Source organism: Gymnoscopelus braueri, assembly GCF_963280865.1.
Source record: "Gymnoscopelus braueri genome assembly, chromosome: 2".
Classification (NCBI taxonomy): domain Eukaryota; kingdom Metazoa; phylum Chordata; class Actinopteri; order Myctophiformes; family Myctophidae; genus Gymnoscopelus; species Gymnoscopelus braueri.
Genome location: NC_137604.1, coordinates 35,713,155 through 35,733,025, shown reverse-complemented (window position 1 = coordinate 35,733,025; position 19,871 = coordinate 35,713,155). Strand labels below are relative to the sequence as shown.

Sequence of the window (19,871 nt, the reverse complement as noted above, 5' to 3'; positions counted from 1 at the left end):
TGCATGGTTATATACTGTATGAGTTGAGTTAGCACAGAAATTACTTATTGAGCATTTTGTCTCCAGGCTTACGGACCATTGGTGTGATCACCAAGCTGGACTTGATGGACGAGGGGACAGATGCACGAGACATCCTGGAGAACAAACTGCTGCCACTGCGCAGGGGTGAGACTGAGACACACACACACACACACACACACACACACACACACACACACACACACACACACACACACACACACACACACACACACACACACACACACACACACACACACACACACACGCACACACACACACGTATGCACATTATCATTCATATCTTCTTATGTTTATGTCCTCTGTAATGTTAGGTATTATGTATATGTAGGGACAGTAAAATAATAAACAGTAGTACTAACCGTCTGTGGCCACTCCTCTACATATTCCGCATTCTGCACTTTTCAGGAAATGGAAAAATGACTGTTCCAATGACTCCAGTGCAGTTATTAGTCACTAGCTTTTGTTAATACTTTTCATTGGTTAAATATTTATAAAACCCACAACTGAACCACTTTAACTTTAACTTTCAAAATGTTTCTAAAATAGTGAAGACAGCCGATCTGCGACAACAACGCGTCAGCTCTTTTCGCTACTTTTGTGCCACACTATATTGTATGACAAAGGACGGCATTAAATTTGTGGGAAAAAAACATCAACATTTGAAATATGGAGATACAAGGTTTCTTCCCGACAGGCACGATATACTATATGCACGCATACATACAGTACATCAAAATGTCTTCATGTTTACCTTGTGATGGCTTGGATAATTTCCTCTCTCTTGACTTCCTGTGCTTTGTGCTTGCCACCAAATGGCAAGGAACTTAAATCAGAAGGAAAGGAAGATCTGGACTCCAGACATGCGCCATGACACCCATGGCATGGGTGGCAAACTGGGAATTTTGATGAAATACATTGCAGTGAATGAGAGCCAGCTGGACCAGCTTGTGAACAAACACTATTCCTGAACGACTGCAACCTTTGTCATATAATTGGTTCAGGACACATCACAGGTTGTTTTATAATCACTTGTTTTTCGATGTGTTCACTACGTCATTTTATTGAGGTATCTAAACAGCGACAAGTATCATTTCTGGCTCTTTAGTATCGCAAGATTTGGTTATCAGACTGGCAATGATGGACAGTCTCGCGACACTTTGGCTAATAAAGTATTCAGTCAATCAATCAATGTGCTCTTTAGATACCTCAATAAAATGATTCAGTGTACATGTTGAAAAGCAACACAGCAGAAAACAATGTGTGAATGTCTTCTTCCCTCAATAGAGTATTTTACAATGATCGCAGTTGATCAGAAATAGTTATATTAATTATATAATTATATAGCTTATATTATTCATAAGCTGGTCCACCTGGCCCTCATTGACTCCAATGTATTCCACCGATGTTTCGACTGCAGTTTGCCACCCAGTGCACAATCTGCCAGTGGTCTTACCTTCATTTACCTTCCTTGATTGAACTGTGTGTGTACTACTGCCCCCTACAGGCTACATAGGAGTGGTGAACCGCAGTCAGAAGGATATTGATGGGAGGAAAGATATCCGTGCTGCTTTGGCTGCAGAGAGGAAGTTCTTCCTGTCGCACCCTGGCTACAGACACATGGCTGAACGTATGGGCACACCACACCTGCAGAAGCAACTCAACCAGGTAAAGGCTGATTTACACATGGTAGTCACATACCGAAAATAACACAGAAACAAGCTTGTGAGCTTAATATTTTTCGGTGCGTGACACGGCATACAAACAAGTATAAATGTGGCATACGCGTGCACAACACACACACACACACACACACACACACACACACACACACACACACACACACACACACACACACACACAATCACATAATCACATAATCACACACTCATACGAATTTGAAAGATTTATTTATGTCCACATCGTGGCAGATGTAACATGTACACAATCACAATGCTGATATTTGTTTAAATGTCCTCCCTGTATGCAGAAATGGAAATCTCTTTATATAATCGAACATTTGATTAGTGCTATTGCTGTATGTAACAAACATATTGACAGATAGACAGAGTCAGCGATAAACAAGCTTTGCAGAAGTGAAGCCAAAAATGAGACAAAATATTAGAATTACAAACAAAAACTGGATGGACAGATGCCAACAGATAATTGAATTAATAACTGCACAGTAAATGCCGTTAAAAAAAGAACCCTATGTAATAGAAGGATGTTGTAATAACTTGCTCTGATGAAGGCCTTGCTCTGAAACGTGTCAGATTAAACATGGTAAACTGAGACCTGTATCTGACGAGTGCCGCTTTTTTCCATTCCAATATGGATTATTTTTTACCCTATGTTGTCTAAGTCTTGATCTTTCTTCACTTTTTTCCTCCTCAGCAACTGACCAATCACATCCGTGACACGTTGCCAGGGTTACGTAACAAGCTGCAGAGCCAGATGCTGTCCCTGGAGAAGGAGGTGGAGGAATACAAGAACTTTCGCCCCGATGACCCCACACGAAAGACCAAAGCACTGCTTCAGTCAGTACATACACATTTTTATGCTTTATTTGAATCCACAAATACAATATTGTCTAACGTTATAGGGAAGCAAATGTAACAGGGTTAGACAATTCATGGACACCTAAGTGAACATATAGCACCCTCTCCTCCAAACAGCCAAGCTGCCTATGACAGTTGAAACAGAGCAGTATTTGGCAAGCTGTTTGGCTTTGTTCTTTGTTATGCCAGCAATGTTCAGGCCATTCATGGTAAGTTTATATACACGTTCCAGACTTCCAAATATGAGTATGCAGAGTCTACATCTGTACTCAAGTTAACTTAACATGCAGGTATGCACTCACTCACAAACAAATGTAAAAAGCTAAATACATTTTCCTCCTTGTAAACATGGTACAGGATGGTGCAGCAGTTCGGCGTGGACTTTGAGAAGTGCATTGAGGGATCTGGAGATCAGGTGGACACCTCCAACTTGTCTGGTGGAGCCAAGATCAACCGCATCTTTCATGAACGCTTCCCCTTCGAACTCGTCAAGGTAAAATGTAGCATGCTTTGTAATTCTATGAGGTCCTAACATTTAAGACATATGTGCCAAACATGCATATCTCTGCTGTCCAGCCTGAAACCGCTAACTCCAAAACGCTCATTGTTCAGGAAACGAGAAAACTAAATATAAGTTTTTCAGGAAATGAAGAAAACCTTATATTTTTAAAACAAATCAATACTGCCTCATCAAAGTTGGTATAGTGACTTTATATATTGTCAGATACTTGCATGTGTCATTATATTATCAACACTTTACCCAAATCGCGGGTAAATCAACACTTTACCCAGCGCTAGTGGAGTTAGTAGTTTCAGACGAGCAGAAATCAAGCTGAAATGGAGTTGTTGTCCAAACAACAATAGCTCCACTCGCTGCTGAGGGAGAGGTTTCAGCGCGACAGAAATGCTATGAACGCCTTTCTTCTTGTCACATTGCTCTCCTCATTAAACACTTCATAAATTTTAGAAATATAATTACTTGTTTTCATAACATTAGCGTCAGTGCTAAGTTTGATAAACAGGTACACTGCATAGTTTTAACAGACTACGGGGAGTTTGTAACGTGATCCTCCTCCTGGCTCACTGCGCAGCGCGCTCTACTCATGCTCTTAAAAAGCAGCACTGGAGAGGAGAGGGGGGAGTTGTTTGTTTTTGACGGACAGTTTGAGGATCCAATGGAGTTGGGAGTTTTCGTCAGAGGCGATTTTTAATACTTTTCATTGGTTCAAATGTTTTGATTTTTTACACAGACGTAAAGGGTGTTCAATAGCGTTGATTTATGAAAAAAAAAAGAAAAAGCTGAAATGGAGTTAGCTGGTTCGTCCCGGACACTGACGATATATAATACGTGTTATTGTAATTTACAGTATATGTGCTGGTTATGTATATGTGCTTAGTGTGCATATTTGCACAACATTTTGAAAGTGTGTGTGTGTGTGTGTGTGTGTGTGTGTGTGTGTGTGTGTGTGTGTGTGTGTGTGTGTGTGTGTGTGTGTGTGTGTGTGTGTGTGTGTGTGTGTGTGTGTGTCAGATGGAGTTTGATGAAAAAGAACTGAGGAGAGAGATCAGCTACGCCATCAAGAACATCCATGGAGTCAGGCAAGTTGACAGAAAAACACATCACTCTTTTTATACACTGGCTCTCGTCATCTTTGTGTCTGCCAGTCTGTCTGTGTCTGTGAGCTTGTTTGTGTATCTGTCTACCCCTGCAAAGTGATACAGTGTCACTCTGTGCTCATATTGTCTGGCTATTTCTCCATGTTTGTCACATTTTCTAAACTGCCCTCAATTTGTTCTTCTCGCAGATTGCTTAGCTTCATGCCTGTCACTTATCGTTTCCATGTCTTCCTGTCTGTTTTTCTTTCTCTGTCTTTCTCTGTCTTTCTCTGTCTTTCTCTGTCTTTCTCTGTCTTTCTCTCTTCGCTATCTCTCTTGGTCTGTGTCAGTGCCTGTTCACTCCGTCCTTGGTGTCCTGTCCCTTTGAACTAAACAGCTTTGCCTCTCCATCTGTGTGCCTTTCTCCTCTCGTGCATCTGTCCCTCGTCTCCTGCTCCATGCCTCCACCAGTCTGTGTGTCCGTCCGCCTGTCATTACGTCCTTTAGGACAGGCCTGTGCACCCCAGACCTGGTCCTTCTCCATGTCTCCATCTGTCCGTGTGTCTGTCTGTCGTTGCGTCCTTCAGGACAGGCCTGTTCACTCCAGACCTGGCGTTTGAAGCTATAGTGAAAAAGCAGATCATTAAGCTGAAAGAGCCCTGTCTGAAATGCATCGACCTGGTCATCCAGGAGCTCATCAACACAGTCAGACAGTGCACCAATAAGGTATTACGGCATGGTCAACCGCCCCCCTGCCTGCCCGGCTGCCACAACCAAACCTTAGAGCAGTGATTCTCAAACGTTTTTATTTCAAGGCAGGTTTGGTCTGCATTAGGCCACGGACCCCCATTACACTGAGAGTGTACAAATGGAACCAAATGTACCCATAATAGTCCATGAGCCAGAGCCCCAAAATTGAGCAATGATTATCGAAAGAGTGGCCAAAACGAAACCTATATTAAATTGTTCATAGGGTCAATACGAGTAAATAAATATATGATAACCTCTCCACAGGAGTAGCTTTTTCATGGTTATCACACATTTTGTTATTTTCCCCATACGTACATGACAGGTGAAAAAATGACAAAATTTAAAAAAGAGTTATCATAATGAAACTTCCTGAGTTGATTACTTACATGAAGACAATGATTTATCGTATTACACGTTTTCTGAAATTGTATATTTAGATATGCAAATTGGGCATTAGGAATATGCCCGAATTTGCATAACTTTCCAGAATCAACATTGGACAAAGCCAGAATCAACATTCTTATTTAATTTTGTTAAGATGTTGGAGTCAAAGGTTTTTAACGAGGGAATATTCAATATCTGGCTCAATTTTGGGGCTCTGGCTCATGGACTAAATGCCTAATTTGCATATTTAAATATACAATTTCAGAAAACTTGTAATACGATAAATCATTGTCTTCATGTAAGTAATCAACTCAGGAAGTTTCATTATGATAACTCTTTTTTAAATTTTGTCATTTTTTCACCTGTCATGTACGTATGGGGAAAATAACAAAATGTGTGATAACCATGAAAAAGCTGCTCCTGTGGAAAGGTTATCATATATTTATTTACTCGTATTGACCCTATGAACAATTTAATATAGGTATGGTTTTGCCCACTCTTTCGATAATGAAATCTTGTCTGGCTCATGGACTATAAGGGGTACATTTGGTTCCATTTGTACGCTCTCTTGAGTTACATACCCATAAGGGTCTATTTGGTTCCTAACTATCAATCATTTTGCTGGGGACCCCCTGGAACCCCCTCAAGGACCTCTGGGGGTCCCCGGACCCCATTTTGAGAACCACTGCCTTAGAACTGCCATAGTGATGCCCACCAGTTAAGATGGAGAACCTAATTTGTTCCCCTCTGTTCTCTACTGTTGGGCATCGTTACAGCAAAACCCTCGGTGTGAATGAGTGTACAAATGGACCCACGTGAATGGGTCCATTGTGGCTCAATGACTGTGTCTCAGTGTATTGGTGTGGTGTTTCTGGTGGGGTGTTAGTGTAAAAACACATGGGCTACTTTCCCCTCCTTTTTCTAAGCTGCAGGTCGCCACTGTGAGAAGTGGAAGCATGTACTTCCACGAACGCATGCGCGCATGCACGTGCGCACCCACACATTGCACTCACATCGAAATGTATGCACCGCTCATTGTAATTATGTTTTTGCGTGGTAGATTTCTTTTAAGCAGTTCCTGGCTGCTAAGCGTTTCGGGAAACCTGCAAAGTTTAGTAGAATTAACTTGACCTAAATGCCTATATTATTTTGCTATGTTGCTGGATTCTTCTGTTCTCATGTTCCTCATTCTTGTCCTTTAAACTTTGTATCATTCCCTCCCTTTTCAAACCATTCCAACCGGTTCTGGCTTCCCATTTTTCCATTCCTTTCCTGTACTCTTCACCATGACCACTTCCTTCTCCCTCACCTTGCATTAAAACTCCAACTCCCATGATGCCTCACCACAGGACAGGCCTGTTCACTCCAGACCTGGCGTTTGAGGCCATAGTGAAAAAGCAGATCATTAAGCTGAAAGACCCCTGTCTGAAATGTGTTGACCTGGTCGTCTGTGAGCTTGCCGCACTGATCAGGAAGTGCTCTGAAAAGGTAAACGGGTACAACAGAGTGGTAGAAAACATAGATGTAAGAAGAGGGACAGAAAGGCTTACTTAAGGGGATATTTCACTTTCATACATGTTTGGGATCATTTTAACATCAACTCTGGCTTTTGTGTTTCACCCGAGTTTTTAAGTGGCTTGTTCCAGTGTTTAGAAACATTAGATATTTGATATAAATGTTATCTGACACGCCCCCTTCCTATAGAAACCCATTATAACTTTACCATGATAGATTCATCGAAAACACCCGCCCTTGATTCTGGTGACTGATATTGTCCTCCTAATGCGTAAGGAGGCTGTGTTTTTCAATTACTTTTTTCATTTATTTGTATTTGTTGATAATGAAAAGAATAAAATGAAAAAAAGGACAATATCAGTCACCAGAACCAAGGACGGGTGTTATCAAGGAATCTAACATGATTAAAATGTTTGAAGTTGCAATGGGTTTCTATAGGAAGGGGGCGTGTCTGATCAAATGAATATCAAATATCTAAATACTGAATCAATTAAAAAACTTCCTGGGGTGCCTGAGTAGACGATAAAATGACATGATAACGATAAACATGTTTGAAAGTAAAATATCCCTTTAAAGGCAGCCAGAGCAAAGGGAATGCAGGCCATAGCAAAGCATTGATAAATGAAAAGGGAAGAGACGTAAGAAAGAAAGTTGAAACAAGCATCAAAGACAAATGGCAGATATCTAACTCACTGTGTAGTGCTTTAACCCCATGACTGTCTGCCGTCTAGTCACCTCTATCCCTGGGCAAGGTTATTATAATTTAGCATTTTTCATTAGCATTTCTTTTTACTTTTTGTTTTCAATTTCAGTTTAGTTTTGATTTATAGCAGGTTTCTAGTTTAGTTTAGTTTTTATTTTGTGAAAATGCTTAGTTTGAGTTTAGGTTTAAATAGTTTTGGTATTCATTTTAGTTTTCTATTGTAATTTGGGGTAGCCAGGGGCAGATTCAAAAATCTCAGAAAAATTGCAAAAATAGCAGATCTGTAAGCTCACCATGCGTCGCATGCTTTGTGAGATCTAAATCTTTTATTTAAAAAATATTGGAGACTGTCAGCCTACAACTAAGGACATTTTGTCTATGACTTTAGTTAATTTTTGTTAATTTTGTAAAGACAAAATACTGTTTCAGTTAGTTATCGTTTTTTGGTTCTCATAGTTTTTTTGTTGCTTTAGTTAACTATAATAACCCTGTCCCTGGGTGGTTTGTTTAAAAGGCTTCATTCACCCCTCACTTGCTACCCATCTCACTGCAGCCGAGAGGTTGTCCTTGTGTTGGTGTTCAGCTAACCAATCCAGAAGGCCCCCCCCCCCCCCCCCCCCCCCTGATTGTGCACCTCCACCCAATGGCATCCCTACCAACCCCTCACACCCTGCCTCACTTATCCAATGAGATCTCCATAATTACTCACAAATATGAAGAAAAAAAAATGCTGCTTATAAATTTCACTACCACAAGAGTCTTTCACCTTGTGTTGTCGAGGAGGAAAGGTATTCTTTTGTGTGTCTGTCTTTGACACACCTTTTCCTTGCACCTGTATTATTGTCCCTGAAACACATCAAATAACCTCCCACCCCTACTTTCTCCAATCTTCACCTCTTCATTTGACCCATCAACAAACTCATCTTCATTTTCTGGACTCTGACTTCATTTTTTCAAGGCTCCTTTTTCTGATCAATGGAAATCCACTATCAGCTTGAGCTAAACAACCAGCTGTCATGTCTGTTCTAAGCCCTATTTCAAATAAATTGTAAAAAATTGTTGATCTGCACTGCAGTACGTTGAGAGCTTTCACTACTTCTGAGACTTTTCTGTATTAATTGACAGATTTCACATATGCCCAAAATATGGACGGCAGTTTGAAAGTGGTTTGAATACTAAATACACTTATTTTAAATGTTTATATGTTTTGCTTTGCACAAATAAATCCACAACTGTGGTTAGATCTCAGTTCAGCATTACAGAATATCCTCCTCATCTCAAGCTAATAGTGGAATACTGCATCCCTGAATACTTAGCAATCCCTGATGCTTGCCTGTCTGCACAAAAGAATGACTTGCATGTTCTTGTGTTAATGTTCACCGTCTCACTGGGTGGGTACAGCTGTCATTGCTTTCTTAGTAGTGTTTTGGTGCAACACTGTAGGCATGCGTGAGTGTATCATGTAGTGTCAGTACCTGCAGCTGTGTGTGTGTGTGTGTGTGTGTGTGCGTGTGTGTGTGCGTGTGCGTGTGCGTGTGCGTGTGCGTGTGTGTGTGTGTGTGTGTGTGTGTGTGTGTGTGTGTGTGCGTGTGCGTGTGCGTGCGCATGTGTGTGTGTGGTGTGCATGTGGGTGTATGTGTTTGTGTTTGTGCCCGCAGCTGAACTCATACCCAAAACTGAGAGAGGAGACAGAGAGAATTGTCACTACTTACGTCAGAGAGAGAGACGGCAAGACCAAAGACCAGGTGGGTGTGGGAGTGTGTGTGTGTCTGTATTTGTGTCTGTGCACTTGTGTTAGGGCTGCAGGAGATGGAGATGATCGCAGTTTTGACTGCAATATTGTGAACATTTACATTATTACACTTATATAACCTTATTTTCTAAAACACAGTGGCCTACAACAATTAAAATGAATATATCAACATATAGCAATTTAGCCGCTTAAAAAAAACTGGCTGAAGCACCCAACAGTTTGGTTGTGTTTATCCAGCACTGATATACAGTAGTTCTCCATAAGAAGCGTCTGTAATGGCTTATTGGCATGTAAAAAGGAAATGATACTATCAAAATCGCAGTCTTGTGTGCTTTATGTGCACATGCTCTGATAGTCATTTCAATGTCATTGTCTCGGCCTGTGTGTGTGAGTGAGCAAGTGAAAGAGCTAGGGAGGCATGTTGTATTTTCATGTATGCCTGCGTAACAATTGCTAATCACCTCATGTTTTGGCTGAGGCAGGTTCTGCTGCTGATTGATGTTGAGCTCTCCTACATCAACACCAACCACGAGGACTTCATTGGTTTTGCCAAGTAAGACACCTTCATCATAGAATGATATTCAAGATTACGGAGAACTCTAGAGTGCATATCCATAATAAAATCCCTTCAGGGTCCATTTTTACACTTTCAGAGTTAAATGAACACATGATTTGAGTATGTAGGCAGTATGTAGGCATTGTACAAGTATGAGCTGGTTTTGCTACCAGGTAGTCCCTCATTAGATTGCTATTATGAAAAGCAGCTGTACTCTGAGTTGAGAACCACTGATCTGTGCTATTTACTGATTCGTTTTTAGAAATGATTTTTAGATTTTGCCCTTCCAACAGCTCAGACCTTTTAATTCCTTATGAACAAGAGCATTGCTTAAGATCATCTGGCATGGCCCTTCTGGCTGTTCCAAAGTCTAAAAGACGGACAATAAAAGGAAGGACTCCTAGATTGTGGAACAACTTGCCCGTGGATATTAGGCTTGATATCAGTATTCTTGTATTTTTATTTTCATTATTTGTTTTTATATTTTACTAATTATTATTATTATTTGAATGCTATGTACTTGTAATGTCCCTCCTGCAGTGCCCAGCAAAGGACTGCAGCGAACGCCAGCAAGAAGAGGGTTATGCCTAATCAGGTATTTGATACCCCTCATATTAAACAAACCCATACGATTCATGGCAGTCCCACACTATCACTCTGTGTGCAATGGAGTCATTCAATTCAATTCAGTTTTATTATAGTACTGAATCACAACAAGTTGTCTCAAGAACTTTACATATAGAGCAGAGACCCGACGTTGTCCCCCCAAATCTGATCAAGCATTTTTGCGATGGTGGCAGAGAAAAACTCCCCCTTAAGAAACCTCAGGCAGAACCAGGCTCTAGGTTAGGCGGCCATCTGCCTTGACCTTTTTGGGAGGAAAGAGAGAGGGAGAGACAAGAGAAAGAGAGGGAGAGACAGAGAGAGAGATACAAGCAATAGCAACAACAATAACAGTTGTCGAGAATAGAAAAAACAAGAATGATGTTGAGCTACAGTATAGACAGGTCTTAATGGGACATGAATGTATACAATAATAAAAATGGGCATGGATGGTACATGAAACCACTCATATCAATTCAAGAGGGAGAGAAGAAGAGAGGGTGGAGATGGACAGGGAAAGGAGGAGGAGAGGAGGGGGTGGGAGAAAGAGCGAGGGGCCGTAGGAAGTCCCCCAGCAATCTACTGTAAGTCTAACTGTAAGCTTCATCAAAATGGAAAGTTTTTAGTCTAATCTTAAATGTACAATAGAGAGGGTGTCTGCCTCACGGACCAAAACGGAGAGAATATTCCACAGTTGAGGAGCCTGATACGTAAATTCTCTTATTATATTAAAATTGATTCTGTATTTTACCAGGAGCCAGTGCAGAGGCCAATGGAGGAGAGATATGATCTCTTTTTCTAGTACCTGTCAGTACACGTGACACGCAGCAGCGTGTGTATAGGCGCCAGGTTGAAAGTAGTTAAGAGAAGACGTTTTATGTTTTCTTGACAGAGAAAAGAGAGTGGAAGACATTCAGCTTCGACAGGCCAGACTGGCATATGAGGGCAGACTAAAATGTCAGCTTACGTATTGTGTGCTGTGTGTCTGTCCTTTCTGTCTCCTTGCCCGTCAGCCGGGCGGCTGGATGGATGAAGAGAAGGTGATGTTTTATGAGAGTGTGTCCTTGGTGTTTTTCGTTGCTCTGTGTTTGGGGTGTGATACCATGGGCCTTGTTTTATGGTTGATGAGTATCTCTCTTTGCATATTGCACCACAACATGCACATTTTCAAACACGCATGGTTGTGCTGCTGCTGAATGTGTAATTTAATTTTGCTGACATGTTGTTAGAGCGGACACTAAACAGTGAATATGTCCAGAGTATTTCTTCTTGTTTGTGGCGTTTCACACCTTTTTTCTTATTTTGTTGTCTTAGCCGTTTTGTTGTCTTAACCCTGTATATACATATAGCGAAAATAGCCGATCTGCAAGCTAACGACACGCGCAAGCTTGTAGATCTGCTATTTTCACAGAATGTGCGCCATATTATGACCCAAAATAGGGACGCTAGGGTCCAAGTGGTTAAAGTATTTTAAGGATTTACTGTACCTGTGTGGTGTGTCAGAGAGTTTAGAAACAGCTGTAAACCGGTGGTGTTTTGTGTTCAGGTGATTCGAAGGGGCTGGCTCACCATCAACATCAGCATCATGAAGGGAGGTTCCAAGGACTACTGGTTCGTCCTGACAGCAGAATCATTCTCCTGGTATAAGGATGAGGAGGTAAGTGTGCGCGTGTGCGCGTGTGCGCGTGTGTGCGTGTGTGCGTGTGTGTGTGTGTGTGTGTCTGTGTGTGAATGGGTTCATGGGTTCAATGGAGTCTGCTTGTCACATGCACCTACTGTACAACACAGCTGGTTGCAACATTGCATGCAGTGAAATTTGTGTTTCATACATTTTCCTCAATCAAACACATGCCTGATGGAGTTGTGTGCTCATTTCCATAGGAGAAAGAGAAGAAGTACATGCTTCCTCTGGACAACCTGAAGCTACGAGACATGTTGAAGGGCTTCATGTCCAGCAAGCATGTCTTCGCTATATTCAACACTGAACAGAGGTGTGTATGGAGTTTATGTGTGCACTAAAGGCAATTCATTGTTCATTTCTCTTTGTTCATATATCCTTTTGCCCTGTTTGTGTGTGTGTGTGTGTGTGTGTGTGTGTGTGTGTGTGTGTGTGTGTGTGTGTGTGTGTATGTGTGTGTGTGTGTGTGTGTGTGTGTGTGTGTGTGTGTGTGTGTGTGTGTGTGTGTGTGTTACAGGAATGTTTACAAGGACCTGCGTCAGATTGAACTGGCCTGTGATACTCAGGAAGATGTAGACAGTTGGAAGGCCTCCTTTCTCAGAGCTGGAGTTTATCCTGAAAAAGACCAGGTGCTGAGAAGTTCAGACACACACACACACGCACGCACACACACACACATGCACACACACACACGTACACACACAAACAAATATGAAAAGAAACCTCGAAAGTAATCGATACAATAATCGCTAACAAAATAATAGTTGCAGCCCGAAATTCTGAATAGCCTCTCCTTCCTTGATTGACTATATTCACTCAGCGGCCATTTTGTTCTTGTTGTCACTCTCTGGGTGGGGAAACCTCACCCTAACTCATATGTAAGAACAAAATAGCCATGTGAATGTATATGGTCAATAGACCCCCCCCCCCTGCTCCATTACGGCTTTCATCTTTCTCATCTGAATGTGTCCTTATGTCCTCAATCTAAACCTACGCCTGCCTCCCATCCCACCACCACCTCCCTCAGACTGACAGTGAGGAGACGAGTTATCCAGGGGACACTGTGTCCATGGACCCTCAGCTGGAGAGGCAGGTGGAGACCATCCGTAACCTGGTGGACTCCTACATCGGCATCGTCAACAAGTCCATCAGAGACCTCATGCCCAAGACCATCATGCATCTCATGATAAACAGCGTATGTATTTCTATCTCTCTCTCTCTCTCCCTCTCTCACCAGTGGCGCCGGCGCCTGTTTAATTAAAGGACACTGTGCCCCCGCCCCACACTATTCAGTCCAGCCAACAATAAAAAAAAAAAAACATTATTATTATTATATATATATATATTTTTAAATAAATGATAAAATCAGTCCAGTCCCCCGCACCTCGCGACCACCGCGAGCCAGCCGCACCTTCCTTATTCCTAAATAAAGTGCTTATTTTTGTTTCAATGATATGTGTCATGGAAATGGAGTTCTTCTAATTTTCATTAGAGCAACCTTGATTTTTCCCTTAAATAGAAAGACAAAATTACCTCTGACATCTACACTTCATGGAGTAAACCTTTTGAACCGAATTAACCCCCCAAAAAATTTACAAACCCACCGAAAAAACCCTGAAAATTTCCGCGCGTGCGCGCGCACTATGCACATGTGCGCGTTCATGAGTCCCTGATGTGTCCCCCCAGGTCATATTCCATTCCAGCGCCTCTGTCTCTCACCCTCTTTACCTCTCTCTCTCTCTCTCTCTCATGCCCGCTTTTCCTCTCTCTCTCTCTCTCTCTCTCTCTCACGCCCTCTTTACCTCGCTCTCTCTCTCTCTCTCTCTCTCACCCTCTTTACCACCCCCTCTCTCTACCTGCCCTTGTTTCTTATGAGCAACTTGTTACTTGCTAACTTTGTTTAGAGCAACTACAGTACATACAGTATGTGTGGAAAAGTAATTTTTAACAGTTTCCAGGTCTTGAAAAGTACAATAATTATTGCTACATGTACAGTATATATCTTGATAGACATGTAGGTACTGTATGCATGAAATGTATTCTATTCATGCATTTAATTTATTGTATGTATGTTTTATGAACCTAGTATATTGTATGTATGTATGCATTTCACATACTGTAATATTAGTTGTTTATATTGTATTTGTCTTATGTTTGAAGCTATAGAGTGGCATGGCATTATTTTCAATGCACACTGATAGTAATTGGGAAAAAGAACATTTTAAAATGAGTTGGAGCTGAGCCATATACACATACTCTAGTTATATTTAGTAGTGGACATTTGTCTGTATTGACCATATTTACTCATACTTGACAGGGTGGGGTTCACCACCACATTGAGTATGAAGTTAGAGCAAAATGGCCGTTGTATGGCGCATTAGAACCCACTGTTCTCCATTGTGTACCTGTATCAACCCCCCCCCCCAGGCTAAGGACTTCATCCACTCTGAGCTGCTGGCGTACTTGTACTCTGCTTCAGACCAGAGCTGCCTGATGGAGGAGTCACCAGAGCAGGCACAGAGGAGAGAGGAGTTGCTGAGGATGTACCACGCCCTGAAGGAGGCCCTGGTCATCATAGGGGACATCAGCACCACCACCATCACTGCCCCCTTACCACCGCCGGTAGATAACAGCTGGTTGGCTAAAGAGCCCAGGTAATGCACAGCAATGAACACTCAGACATGTATAGGACTGTGTGTGCGGACAGAAGCCTGAACATAGATATTCTTTTCCAGCTCAGTTCCCAAAATGATTCCAATATGAATACTGTTGCTTACAAAAATATTAACCAAGAATAGGTGCAGAAAGTGTTTTATTTAAATCCCCCCTCTTGACAGTTTTGCTTCCTGTTTTGCCTCAGAACTATTCTCACCAAACCGCTCATGGTTAAATCTTACGTCACGCTGCTATGGCGCTCAGGCAGACTAAGGCGATGCCCAATAATGTGATGTTGAAATTCATGCTCAAATATATATTTTCCCGCAAATTCGCTTTTTTAAAGGGAACACAATAGTGCAAGCAAGGACAGCTATGACTTTGAGGTGTTATATTACTCTCCTCCACCTTCACCAATGAAATCTAATCAAATCTAAAACACTAACCAACTAGCCAGCCACAGCATGACCGACCCTCTAGATCAGTTTTTTGTGCTAGTGTCCAAATATCTAGGTCCCTACCCCCCCCCCACCCAATTACATTTTAAGCTTTATTTTTATTGTGTATTGTGTTGCTTATATAAGTTTGAAAACATCTCATTGATTTCCAAATATCATATTTAACATTAAACTGGACTGTTAGTATATGATTATTATGTAATTATTAGCCTACTTCCCAGGGAGAGAAAAGAAGGCTGAATGGATGCATACATGTATGGATGTATCAATGTCAGTATCATGTCACATGAGAACCACTGGCATACCCTGTATTGCTTAGTATGTGCCAAAAATTAGTACAAGTGGCATAGATCCATTCCATTCCTTCAACAATAATCTGTCAATTTGAGCAGGGCTGTACAGTAAGTTTCACACTCTGGAATGAGCAATTGGATGCATATCGTCGCTGTCGGGTGGAAACCTTGTATGTCCAAAACTGACTTTTCAGAAAATGTATCCTATGTACAGTAGTTATTATTTAGTCACACGCTCTTGTTAATACTCTTCATTGGTTGAATATTTATAAAAAATGATAGACTTAAAAAAAAAAGAGCTCATCTACAAGCTCACAATGTGTCGCGATCTGACGCGTTGTGAGCTTGTAGATGGCTATTCCTGCTACTTTTGTGTGACACTGTAGTATGACTAAAACTCAAAATTATGAAGAAAAAAAAGGTTTCTGCCCAACAGAAACGATATCTACATCAGTGCTTCTCAAACTTTTTCATGCCAGGGACCCCCAAATTGATATATATTTGGCCACGGACCCCCATCTGAAAATATGCTGTGCCAGGGACTCCCAGAAGCAAAGATTTGTGTTAAAATGTTCACTTTAAAAGAAATGTATTCAGAGATTTGCACGAATCTTTCAAAAATAGCAGAGCTACAAGCTCATAGCGCGGCACTCGGTGCCGCGCTATGAGCTTGTAGATCTGCTATTTTTGAATAGCCAAAGCATAAAAGGTTAAAATGATTGTGACACTATATTCACACATTTTGCTGGGGACCCCCTGGAACCCCCTCAAGGACCCCTGGGGGTCCCCGGACCCCACTTTGAGAACCAATGATCTACATTACGTTTGGAAATTAAACTCTGATCATTGGTTGTCCCCTGCCCTCTCTCTCAGTCCTCCGCCAGCGTCCCGCGCTGCGCCGGCTACAGCGCCTCCTCCCAGCCGTCCCCCAGCAGTAAGAGGGCCCACTCCGGGGCCTCCGCCCCCTCTCAACCCCTCACCTGCATTTGCCGGACCGCCCATCCCTTCCAGACCTGGCGGCCCACCTGGTCAAGCGGACCCCAACAATGGCGCCGCCCCTCCCCTCATACCTTCCAGACCAGCCCGTGTGCCCCCAGCCTTGCCCCCAGGCATCCCAAGGTAGGACCCCCCAACCCCCCCCACACACACACACACACACACGCACACACGCACACACGCACACACACACACACACACACACACACATACTCATCTCATTTGTGAAGTTGGTGCTGGGGGTATTAGGCAGTGGGGGAAAAAGTTTTTTTTTTTTTACTTAAAGGGATATTTCACTTTCAAAAAAACTCATCATCATTTTATCGTCTACTCAGGCTTTTTTGAGCCCCCCAGACCGTTTTTAAGTTGCTTGATTCAGTATTTAGATATTTGATATTCATTTTATCAGACACGCCCCCTTCCTATACAAACCCATTATAACTTCAAACTCCATTTTTAACATGTTAGATTTATCGAAAACACTTGTCCTTGGTTCTGCTGACTCACCCTACCCTCCTAATACGTGAGGGTGCCGTGTTTTTTTGATTACTTTTTTCATTTATTTTCATTTATTTTTTTATTGTATTTATTTTTTTTCATTTTCCCCAAAAAATAAAAAGAATAAATGAAAAAAGTTATCGAAAAAACACGGCCCCTCGCATATTAGGAGGGCAGGGTGAGTCACCAGAACCAAGGACGGGTGTTTTTGATGAATCTAACATGTTAAAAATTGAGTTTGAAGTTATAATGGGTTTGTATAGGAAGGGGGCGTGTCTGATAAAATGAATATCAAATATCTAAATACTGAATCAAGCAACTTAAAAACGGTCTGAGGGGCTCACAAAAGCCTGTGTAGACGATAAAATGACCCAAAGTTTTTTTGAAAGTGAAATATCCCTTTATACTGCATTGTAGAAATACTCCATTACAAGTTAAAGTTCGGAATTCTAAATATAGTTGAGTAAAAGTACAAAAGTATTGGTTTCTAAATGTACTTAAAGTACCAAAAGTAGAAAGTACTCATTATGCAGAAGGTCCCATTTCACAAGTACAGTACTTGAGTAAATGTAATTAGTTACTTTCCACCACTGGTATTAGGGCAACATTGGTGCATGAATAGTGATGAAAATTAGTGGTAGAATAATACCTTATATTGTTATTATAATATTATTATGTTGTTTATCTTTTGCTGCATGATATGTTCTAACCATCTGAATATCATAGAGTCAAGAGATGACATAGACCAGGCCTGATATCTATTGTTTTGGGTACAACCTGGTCCCGTGAAACAAGCTAATTCCCCTATTATCTTTATGTATAACTAGGCACTCTCCCTTCCTTCCGGGGAAGGGAGAGTGCCGTGCTATAAGCTTGCAGATCTGCTATTTATTTTTTTAATCGTGAAAATTATTTGGAAAAAAAATAATATATATATATATATATATATATATATATATATATATATATATATATATATATATATATATATATATATATATATATATATATATTCTTTTTTTTTAAGCAGAATTGTTTTACTGAAATTAAACCACTGATATAGACCCATAATATTTAAAAAAATAAACTGTTAGGATTTAGAACACATTTGTAGAATCCCCAGAAGCAAAGATTTTAGTTACAAATGTTCGCTTTAAAAAAATATATATTCAAAGATTTCTACAAATGTTCACGATTTTTTTTAAAAATACCAAAGTAACCAAAGTATAAAATAGTGGTTAATGATGTGAAGTGTCTCCGACTCCGTTTGCCTCAACAATTACTAATTGATACAGAATTCCACGACAATAGCTAATAATTGTGCCTTCTTTTTGCTCCACCCCCCCGGCCCGTCTCTCTCTCATTCTCTTTCTATCTCTCTCACTATGTGTCTCTCTGCAGCAGAAGACCTCCATCTGCTCCCAACCGACCTACAATCATACGTCCTTCAGAGCCCTCCCTGCTTGACTAAAGACAGACACACACACACACACACACACACACTTGTGCATTTATATACACACATGCACACTTTCCCATTGCATTTCTTTATATATTGTACCTCATCATGCAAACTATGTTTACATGTTGCACATGTTCCTATATTTCTGTTGTGGGGTTTTGAAGTCCTTTTATGTATCTTCTTACTACACCATTGTTGACATTTGTAATCTGAGGCTGTTATACTCGTACTTTCCAGAAGCACCATCTATGAAATTGTGATTGTTTTTTTGTTTTTAATTATGTTTAACAACCATGAAGTGATCTGCATTTTAGAGTTATGAAAAGGGAGAGAGTAATGAGTTTCTTGACATTCCAGTTGTAAACCAGGAAATCATATTGAACCTAACATTTGCTGACTTTATTTGAATAATGACACATTTCTGAAAAGAAAGTGATGTTGTATAACTTGTCTATGTAATGGTGATGCTGCACAATTGTTTGTAAGAAAACACTCCTTTTTAAGGCTAATATTTGCATGAAATGTATTGGGTTGTCAGATTTTGGTTAGTTTCCTCAAACACTAATTTACTCGAATTGTTGGCAAACAAGAATTAATCTTCTTATATTAATTGTTTCCAAGCGCTGATGACTGGAAATGCAAAATGCTGGTTTTGCTCAAATATAAGTGACCTAGCCTAAGTAAGCCATGACATGAGTCTGCCTCAATACTGTGTGTGCGCAACCACTTTCAACCTGGCATCCCTAATTTTGCTGTCATTATAGGCGAAATTCTTCAATAATTTGAAGCAAAAATTAATTCAATTTTTTTTTCACTGTTGTCTTATGACCAAGTATACTAGTATAGGACTAAAGTGGTTAATTAGTTTGATCACTGAATTTCTTGACTCATTGTCAGCTTAAACTCTGGTTACTTTACTGACCAATCATATTCAGGGCAGAGGAGGAAGTGTTTTTGAGTACATTATTGAGTGTTACAGTTACTGGTGAGCTTACTGTACATTAGCTCAGGTAATTGTGACCTTATCCAGTCAAATCGCCTTTGACAATAGTCTTCAGTAATCGATAATCTCATTGCCTTTCTCCTCCATCATTGTTCCATGCAGTAAAAGTTTGTTCCTTTTTAGAAATTCTTAAAACCTATGAACCAAGTGCCTCTTACATCCAAAGCTGTCCTTAATTAATTGAAGCAGTGCTTGAAAAGCCTTAACAAACAAAATAAAATGTAAAGGATGCATGGATTACTTCAGGAAGGTGTGTAAAAACACAATAAAGGGATACAACAAATTAGTTTTGGGGTGGCTGATGTATTTACTTGCTATTGAGATTTCTCTATATTCCACTGAGCTTCTATGTGTTGTGATTTCTGTGGAGT

The 19,871-nt window shown here is 40.8% G+C and overlaps 1 protein-coding gene across 2 annotated transcripts in view; it reads left to right on the top strand.

Moving 5' to 3' along the window:
- The window catches only part of LOC308105737 (dynamin-2-like), a 27,775-nt gene extending 7,989 nt beyond the window's left edge, over window positions 1–19,786 (top strand). Inside the window, exons 5-20 of one of the 2 annotated variants that reach the window (XM_080456666.1) lie at window positions 67–165; window positions 1,547–1,707; window positions 2,434–2,576; window positions 2,955–3,090; window positions 4,129–4,196; window positions 4,781–4,919; window positions 9,204–9,290; window positions 9,781–9,851; window positions 10,395–10,449; window positions 12,004–12,114; window positions 12,339–12,448; window positions 12,653–12,764; window positions 13,163–13,330; window positions 14,563–14,789; window positions 16,415–16,660; window positions 18,440–19,786. In XM_080456666.1, the coding sequence (XP_080312792.1) occupies window positions 67–165; window positions 1,547–1,707; window positions 2,434–2,576; window positions 2,955–3,090; window positions 4,129–4,196; window positions 4,781–4,919; window positions 9,204–9,290; window positions 9,781–9,851; window positions 10,395–10,449; window positions 12,004–12,114; window positions 12,339–12,448; window positions 12,653–12,764; window positions 13,163–13,330; window positions 14,563–14,789; window positions 16,415–16,660; window positions 18,440–18,506 (2,000 nt within the window). In that variant the 3' untranslated portion in view covers window positions 18,507–19,786. Of the gene's footprint in view, window positions 1–66; window positions 166–1,546; window positions 1,708–2,433; window positions 2,577–2,954; window positions 3,091–4,128; window positions 4,197–4,780; window positions 4,920–9,203; window positions 9,291–9,780; window positions 9,852–10,394; window positions 10,450–12,003; window positions 12,115–12,338; window positions 12,449–12,652; window positions 12,765–13,162; window positions 13,331–14,562; window positions 14,790–16,414; window positions 16,661–18,436 lie in introns of both variants that reach the window. The other variant, XM_080456665.1, reaches the window with a different exon arrangement.
- Window positions 19,787–19,871: the final 85 nt, after the last annotated feature.